The 9431-nt window shown below is 37.2% G+C and overlaps 1 protein-coding gene across 1 annotated transcript; it reads left to right on the top strand.

The window, feature by feature from the left end:
* The first annotated feature begins 6210 nt into the window (after positions 1-6210).
* foxc1b (forkhead box C1b) lies at positions 6211-8335 on the top strand. The gene has a single exon (XM_049015921.1). The coding sequence runs from the start codon at positions 6460-6462 to the stop codon at positions 7882-7884; it is 1425 nt and encodes a 474-aa protein (XP_048871878.1). The 5' UTR covers positions 6211-6459; the 3' UTR covers positions 7885-8335.
* The last annotated feature ends 1096 nt before the right edge of the window (positions 8336-9431 follow it).

Genomic DNA, 9431 nt, shown 5'->3' with positions numbered 1-9431 from the left:
GGCCACAGAAAAACACCTCAAAAAGTCAAAAGGCTGTGAAGTGACAGCATCACATGACCTGAAATAGTCTTTAAAGACATAGAAGAGCAGATGAGGAGGAAGGTTAAGTTCTGCCTCAGGGAAACTCCCAACTGCATATCTGCAAAAACTAAAAAGTTGTCTATCACTCTATTAGTATCGCCAATATGCATATTTTGCACATACATATATATATATATATATATATATATATATATATATATATATATATATATATATATATATATATATATATATATATATATATATATTTCAATTACGTTCTTCTATTTCACTGTTTTACTAATTTTTAATTGAACTTTTATTATCCTTAACTTTACTTATTACTCTTTCAGGGAAACGTGTTCTTAGCAGCATCTACTGCTGTATGCTGTACGGTTGTGCATTTGATAAATAAAGTTTGATTTGATTTGTTTTATTTTGAGAAGCCGGAGTAACAGAAGGCGAAAGGAAGACCTCAGAATATGTGGGGCCTGCAGTGCCTTTAAACGTGACGCCTTTCCTTCTTTATTAAAGGACAAGCCTCAATTGTCACACAGTGTTTGACTTGACTTTCTCTGTTCCTTTCTCTGACCATAATTTATGAGGAATGATGATTGTGTGCTCATGCTGCATTGCACTGCACAGAAACCTGTCTGATGTGTGGTTTTGCTTTACCCTTCGTGCTCCGCTAGGAAAATTAAAATCAAGAAATGATATTTATACAGCTGCTGAATACTTCAAACTATTATCCACTTTGTTGTAATAATATGTGATCGCTGTACAACAATCCCCACAATCCATAAACCACACCTCTCTACACGTCTTTGCAGCCCATACAAGTCTGGTAATAATTAAAATATGTTCAGCAATGAAAATGAAAAGATGTGGCATAACAGAATCATACGAATAAAAGAGGTTTGTTAGAATTGTTGAATACTTCACATTACCACGTGTGGCAAGCAATGTTTTCGTGGTTTGGATGTTTATTTGAATCCCAAAATGCACAATGTATTAATTACTGCCAATTCTTAATATAAATTTCTTATTAAATTACATTACTCGTGTGCAAGTAGTAGTTATACAACAATATTAACGTTTTCTGGCGAAACAAAACACATTATGTCGGGTGGGGAAAAACAATATATATTGCAGACAAGAAATATTTTCTCGCACTGAGGACTGGAAGCAGTGATGGCAATTTAGGAGAAGTCCCTTTGAACACACGGGGGCAGGCTTTGTCAGGTTTTGCAGGTGCAAAGCTGAAAACTTTACACAAATGCTAGTCACCAGATGAATAATTCGGAATACATATTTAGAATACTCTGGGGTTTCAATTTAGCCTAGTATTAGCGAGGATTCGATTTTTTTTTTTTACATACACCTGCTTCTATACGTTATATTTGAAATTCGAATGCATCTTCCGAAAACGCAGAAAAAAATTTAGCGTAAATCTAAATAAACAAAACAATGACGTTTTATTAATGTCATGGAACAATTGTAACACTTTCTTCAAATAAATAAAATGATATCGTCTAATGATAGCCTTGCGCGATAAAAAGAAAATAAAACGGTAAAAGTTTACTAAAGCTATGAGCTAAATTAAATTGAAACAAAATAAAATATTTAGACCAAGTATAAGACAATAAAGTTGTGTGTGTGTGTGTGTGTGTGTGTGTGTATATATATATATATATATATATATATATATAACTGAAATTAAATCTGTGTAGTCTAGAATTAGCACCAGATGAATATCACTCCTTAAACTTTGTTTAATTTCAATTAAACAAACAATGTTTAATGGGTTATATTCATCTGGTGCTAATTCTAGAATTACCACGGCAAATTCGCGTAATTTTAAATGGATCACAAAGTAAATCCAATTTTGAAAGTGCGGAATCGCTAAACCTTGTAACAGAAATGTGAAACCGCTACTTACTTTTTGTTTTGTTTTTTTATTACACCCAATTGCCCTGTCACAAAATACGCTATTGCCAGCGTAACGTTATGCGAGTTTAAAAACAAAGTGCCGAAAATGACCTAACCTGTATACATTTCTCGTAGGGTACAACTGATCTATTAATACTTGAAATTCCGAAGAACAGACACTGTGAAGATGCTGTATCTTTCCACATAGTTATAACCTAAAAAAATCCTCCATGCATTACTCAGAACATGGGATGCAAAGCCAAAATAGTATGAACTATATATTTTGGCGCTGCACATTCTAAATTTAGACAATATTTCGCTCACAAGCCAAAAATACCAATCAATAATAAAACCTACGATTTTATTAATGTTGTGTTGGATTATAATGATCATAATAATCATAATCGTTCCCAAGCGCTTGATAATAATTATGCCAATTTAAAAAGTACGACCGAGTACATGCCAGTGTCTGACGTTAACTCGATTTTGTACGTAAATATTTTAAAAGGCCATTTATACTTATTTAGTCATAAGCATAGTAATTTCTCTAAATAAACATAGATTTATATTACTGATTTTTTCATACATTATATTGGTTACCACAGAACGGTTAGATTCAACGGACGCATTTTCTGAAAAACACCTTACTTACGAATTAATCGAATCAACATCTTACTTGCGAATTAATCAAATCAGCACTGGAGATATTTAAGCGTTTATTTATATATTATTATAATGTACTCCACTTGTTTAGCTATTGCAATGGTTCTCGTATTTCCGCGATGACATGTTGTAGATGATTTAGGAGGCTTAGTTAATCCTTGTATGCCTTTCTACACCGAAAGCTTTCTCCCATTAGCAGAGGATTTCACATATCAACAAGAGCAGCAGACTAATTTGTCCGTGGACGCATCTTGTTGAAACCTCAGTATGAAATGACACCAGAACGCGCGTAGCCGTCTGTTTGGCTGATATCGCAGCTTCGAAGAACAGCCGTTAGAGGGCGCTACATGCGCACAAAGCTACTTTGTATCGGACAGGTGGATCGCAGTCAGACCGCTCTGCTCACCTTAAGGACAACGGCGCACTCGTAATATAAATACGGATAATATTATGTGTTCACTGAATATAATCTTCATTATGTAATATATAGATTAATGTGTACACAGATATATACAACTGTAAAATATAATAAATATAAATAGTATATGTTTTTTAAACTTACTGGTTGACTACTTGAAGTGTTTATTGTAGCACTCGCTGAAAGACGTTTTATGTATCTTTTTATGTATTTATTTATTGCATTTTTCTGTATAATGCCAGTCTTTTGGTTTGGCGATTGTAGTGTGTAAATTCCCTCTGTGCTTAATTAATTTAAGATCTCCTGAACGCGAACCGCTTTAGCATCGAGTTTGAATTTACCGACGAAGAACAAGCTGTTGTTTGGCGAAAACTGTCGCTTTCTTTACAATCCGGGTACCTAACTGCCGTGAACAGACGAGAAACAGCCACACAGTCAACCAGAAAGTGTGTCTTAGCCTGCTCTATAATATCTGATATATTTACGCGATCAAGCAGCGCTAAAATAACTTTTTTGTTGTTTTGTAATATGTTCAGTCTATTTAAAACATTGGCCGCTCGCGATTCATTTATATGACCATCTGTATTTTAAATTGCTTCGAAACTTTTCCACAGTAAAACAAGAAATCTATTTGAAAAACTACACCGGCAGAAGTACCACGCAGTTGTATATCGGAATTGCCCTAAATAAACAACAGTCTGACTTTTAATTTGCTATTACGGTCCACGCGCACTCACTCATATACTCGCAAGAGGAGCTATAGATGTAAGGGAATATGACTATGACGTTGGTTATTTAACAGGTCATTTGCATAAATATGTTGACATTTAATTTGCCAAACAATTTCGCACTTGTACGTTGAAGTGTTTTGGAGAGTATATACCTGTAGTTTGTTTTTTAAATTACACGAGTTTTCGCCAGAACATGGATAGGATACTGAAGTTATTTCTGTCCGCTATGGGTAATTACTCGAGGACATCAAATAAAACAGACATAAACTTGCTGACTGAAGCATCCCAGAAGTGTTTTGATGTTAAATGTTTGTTTTGAGGTGATACTGATTCCACTTGAGATTTTTCTATGTTAATTGCAGAATAATGCCCATGCTGATAATCTTATTGTGGCCATCTAAGATATATCAATCATTCACTGGTCAAAATACTATAGTAAATCTAAGCTTGCGATTCGGGAAAGCTACCAGGCAACACTTCATTAAGAATTAACTGTTCAAACATATGATATTTACAATTCAGTATTCCCCACAGTAGCCAAGCAGCAGAAGTAGTATTTTTGTAGCAGTAGCGATAGCAGTGCACTACTACTACTACTAATAAAAATCATATTAATAATATTATTATTAATAATAGGCAATTAAACATTTTCTTTGTGACTTCAGTAAATAGTAATGTGAAATAGCGAACAATGACGGAAGAAATAGCAGTTGAGACGCGACTCCTAAATGCTTTAAATAACACAGAGCGCACAACACCAAAGGACGAAATAATTCATGTGAATGGCGTTAAATCACGGCGTTTTATAGCGATGAGCAAGGAAGTATTATTAATTCATACTTAAAAATTACAATTCCAAATTACGATCAATTTCTCTGCCCACAATCAACATCATAGAAAATATCAGTTGCTATGCTTTTCAATCTTTTGTCTGACTTTGTCTGAAATCCAGTAAAAAGCAAGCATAAATTGTACGTAACTGTGAAACGAATGTAACTGTGGAACGAAATACCATAATTTATAATTTAGAAATGCACTAAAAGGTGTAACATTACATGTATGAATCTCCAAGGAGTTAAATCTACCTAATATGGTAAATACTATATGTCAATAACCTGAGGGAAAATGTTTCAGAAGTGTTTAAAATATAGTAATCTTGATTCAAACCATTTATTTACAAGACAGTTAATAAAACAATTAGCATTTGTGTTGTAGATGTCAATGTTTTATTTTAAAAAGCGCGTAGAATACCCAAATCCGCATCCATCCATCGGGGTCTATAATAATAATATTGGAGATTATTGATATCAAACAATTATATATATATTTTGGAAACGCCATAAGAACCTTAATCTATAATTTAATATTTTAGATATTAATTAAATATAAGCATCCGGTAAACATTCTAATTATTATGAGGTTATTTCCAAGCGAATAAACCCGTTTGTTTTGGAAAACAAAAGTGAAAATTTTGAATTATGCTATTTACACCTTTTGACTGAGAGCGACACCTGCAAGTTTTTTTGGAATCCGTTTGGTTCATGGAGGAAAGTCCCTTTGACATCTTCACACGTCGGAACATTCTCACACCTTGTTCTTTTTCTGCCAAATGATTGTAATTTAACAGTAATTAGATTTCGTATTCCGCCCATTCCTACTGCACGCGGTGCACTGGGTCTCCCGCGCGCTTTGATCTAGTGTTGGTGTTGATTGAAACATTTAACTCCATCTTATGTTAATAAACCTTGGAGTAATCTTCTAAACTGCAGGATATAAATAAAGAAAGAGTCTGCATACGGGATGCTCTCCGATTATGAAAAAGGGAATTTAATAAAGAAAAATGGACGAGAATTAATTATTTACTTTGCAGTTCATTCGTTTGCGTGACATACTTCCCCTATTATTAAAGTAATATATCTTGCTAAATAACCTACATCTAGGTTTAAGTTTTTAAAATAGTAATATGAGTATAAACATTTTAATGAAAGTGCACGCAAAGTGTTTTACTGAGAGATTTGTTGCTCAACAAATGATTAATGAATTATGAAATGTATAGTTTATATTTTTATTTGCTTAATTGTGTTATTTATTTATTTATTGTAAAACCCCATGCAAAACAAACATACGTATCTTATTCAGAAAGCATCTCGGGTAAACGATTTGTCGTATTGACAAAACACAATAGATAAGAAATATATTCAATTTACAGAATCAGTATTCAGAATCAGTAAACTAAGTTTGCTAGAATTTCCGAACAACGCACATTCATTTCAGTAATTGGTATAAACTGAAGTGGGCTGGCATTTCCTAACACCTCGTTTTTCCGAGGAGTGTGTGTGGCCGTAAGGAGAAAAGCGTCCCTCCAACTTTTCCAGACTCGCCAATTGGATGCCGTGGTCTGTTGGGGAGGAGCCTTCAAGCAGCGAAAGGAAAGAAAAAGTAACTGCGTAAAAACTCCCCTCCAGTGACGGATGCTCAAAGTTCACGAGTTCTCCAATGCTGCTTTCAGGAGACAGAGGCGGCGACTGCTGAAATCGTACTGACGCTTTTCAACTTTTTTAGGCTTTACGCTAACAGGAGCATTATTTTTCTATTCAGAGTTACATATAGTGGGGGAAAAAACTGGAGACACGCTGCCTTTGACTTTGGAAGTTTCGCACTGGTTAAGCAATACGGAACTGTGGAGAGAGAAAAAAAATGCAGGCGCGCTACTCCGTCTCCAGCCCGAATTCACTGGGCGTAGTGCCCTACATTAGCGGCGACCAGAGTTACTACAGAGCAGCCGGCGGTGGGTATACTGGAATGCCGGCCCCAATGAGCATGTATTCTCACCCGGCCCACGACCAGTACCCTGCCAGCATGGCTCGAGCTTATGGACCGTATACACCTCAACCTCAGCCGAAGGATATGGTCAAACCGCCGTACAGTTACATCGCCCTCATCACCATGGCTATCCAGAACTCGCCGGACAAGAAGGTAACCCTCAACGGGATATACCAGTTCATTATGGAACGCTTTCCATTTTACAGAGACAACAAGCAGGGCTGGCAGAACAGTATTAGACACAACTTGTCGCTCAACGAGTGCTTCGTCAAAGTGCCCCGCGATGACAAGAAGCCTGGGAAGGGCAGCTACTGGACTCTGGATCCCGATTCCTACAACATGTTCGAGAACGGGAGTTTTCTGAGGCGACGGAGACGCTTCAAAAAGAAGGACGCGCAGAAGGAAAAGGATGACAGGGATAGGCAGAGTAAGGAGCCGACAGCCCGGCAGCAGGGTCGGGACTCCGATCAGCCAGCACAGGCTTCCCAGCCGGTCAGAATTCAGGACATAAAGACCGAGAACGGGACGTCGACACCTCCGCAGGCCGTGTCCCCCACCTTGAGCACAGTGCCAAAAATCGAAAGCCCTGACAGCAGCAGTAGCATGTCCACCGGCAGCCCGCACAGCATCCCGTCCAATCGATCCATCAACCTGGAAAACTCTGAACATCATCATCACAGCCAGGCCCCAGCCCAGGGATTCAGCGTGGACAACATCATGACCTCCCTCCGAGGGTCCCCTCAGGGCTCAACCGAACTAAATTCAGCCACCCTCATTGCCTCTTCCAGGACAGGTATAACCCCTTCCATGTCTCTGAACTACTCTCCAAATCCTACGTCTGTTTATAGTCCGCCCTGTAACCAAAACGCCATATCCACTAGCTCGAACGCGACCTACCATTGTAATATGCAAGCGATGAGTTTATATGCCGGGGATAGGTCGGCGCACCTAGAACCTACAACCACCGTGGACGACACATTGCCCGACTACTCGATCACCACCACCACGTCCTCATTGACCCACGGCAATCTAAGTTCGGGTCAGGATGGTCACCACCCACACCAAGGGCGGCTCGCTTCGTGGTACCTGAACCAGGCGGGAGACCTGAGCCACCTCAGTGCCACTTACCCCGCGCAGCAGCAGAACTTCCACTCCGTCCGCGAGATGTTCGAATCCCAAAGAATTGGCTTAAACAACTCCCCGGTGAACGGAAATAGTAGTTGTCAAATGTCTTTTCCCTCTACACAGTCCATCTACCGCACATCGGGGGCTTTTGTCTACGATTGCAGCAAGTTCTGACCAAGATATTTCCATTTTCTCCTCCATTTTCTCGCTGTTTTTCAGTCAGCCCAAAATTCCTTTACTCGTACCCCTTCATGGACTAAAATGATTCTGAGAGACAAAAAGCATTATCTTGGTTTGTAAAGGACAGTGTTACTCCGAATAACACGTAAGTTTCTTCTCGCTTTTGAGAGCTATGTTTTTAAAAGATTATGTTAAAAGAATCAAGCTTTCACTGACTGTTTATTAAGTGTAAATGCCATTTAGTAATTTATTTAAAAAAATGTAGCTGGATGTTGTGGACCAAACACCAAAACGTGTCAAGATTGAACTGCCTTAATTGTCCAAAACTTCCGTTATTAAAAGGGAACTTGTATATTGAAATATTCTTTCAGTTTTGTCTTTTTTGAAAGTATTCTGAAGGCATTGCAATGTTTCTTTAATAAATGGCCATTCTATTTGAGTTAAACCTATGCCTGATTTTTTGGCACTACATATAGTCTATATATATATATATATAGAGAGAGAGAGAGTAGTGGAAATCAGGACAAAATCGCCCAATGTTTTGTGACCATATCTAGTTACGCATATTCAATATATAAAAATGATACAGGCAAAAGTTAAAACTTAAATTCGACCTTTTTGTGCTGTTGCCCTCTCAAAATCTACGTTTGCTCCCATATTTTCCGCAGTTGTATTTCCGCGTTATTTTATGAATGTTTCCAACATAATGAACGCACTTGGTTCCGTGAAATGCAGACGGTTTCGTTTTGCCCTTAATGGTTGTTTCAGAAATACTCTTAGAAAGCATACGTGGCCTATGCGCTGTATATTTTAACAATTTCATACTGATAACGCAGTCCTGGCTAATATGTCCTGAACTTTTATATATTTCTGGTTTTAAAGCAAATTATTTCCCAGCTGTTAACGCTGGCTGTTATTTTTTAGGACAGTGTGGTACCTTGTTTCAAAATATTTGATCTTAAGCGACGGCTTTAGTGTGTGGACCAATAATTAGGAATACGCTAAGATATTACATACTGTTTAATATTCGAATAATTTCGAATTTCAAGACATTTGGTCACATAAAATTTTGAACCAATTCAATGTAATTTTCAGTTTCATACGTCGTGTGTGGTGTACTTCGGATTAACAGTTGCTTGTTAGTCATACGTTAATTGACTAAATTCAGTGTTTAAAATTCAGTGTAGGTCTATTTTAAATACATTTTACATGGCATTTAGAATCCCAAAAGTACCGGTTTTAATTATTTATTTTTGTGGCCAACTCGGTGCAAGAAAGGCCAATGCGTGTAACAATGTAATTATCATCTAAAATCTTAACCAGTAATGTGATTCATATGATAACATCTACTATTTAAGGCAAACTCGTGCAATTAAAGCACATAACTAATTTGTTTGTAGAATTTATGACTCTACCCGTGACTATGCAAAAACGACCAAATAACCTTAGGGCTGTTTAATCTGTTACCTTGAAATTGATCTATCACCGTTGATAGATTATGTATAGTTACGATTGCCTTGCGGTTGAACTTAATAATTTTA

Source organism: Brienomyrus brachyistius, chromosome 1 (assembly GCF_023856365.1).
Source record: "Brienomyrus brachyistius isolate T26 chromosome 1, BBRACH_0.4, whole genome shotgun sequence".
In the NCBI taxonomy this organism is placed as follows: Eukaryota; Metazoa; Chordata; class Actinopteri; order Osteoglossiformes; family Mormyridae; genus Brienomyrus; species Brienomyrus brachyistius.
Note: the sequence above shows the minus strand (reverse complement) of the source record. Positions and strands in the feature narration are given on the sequence as shown.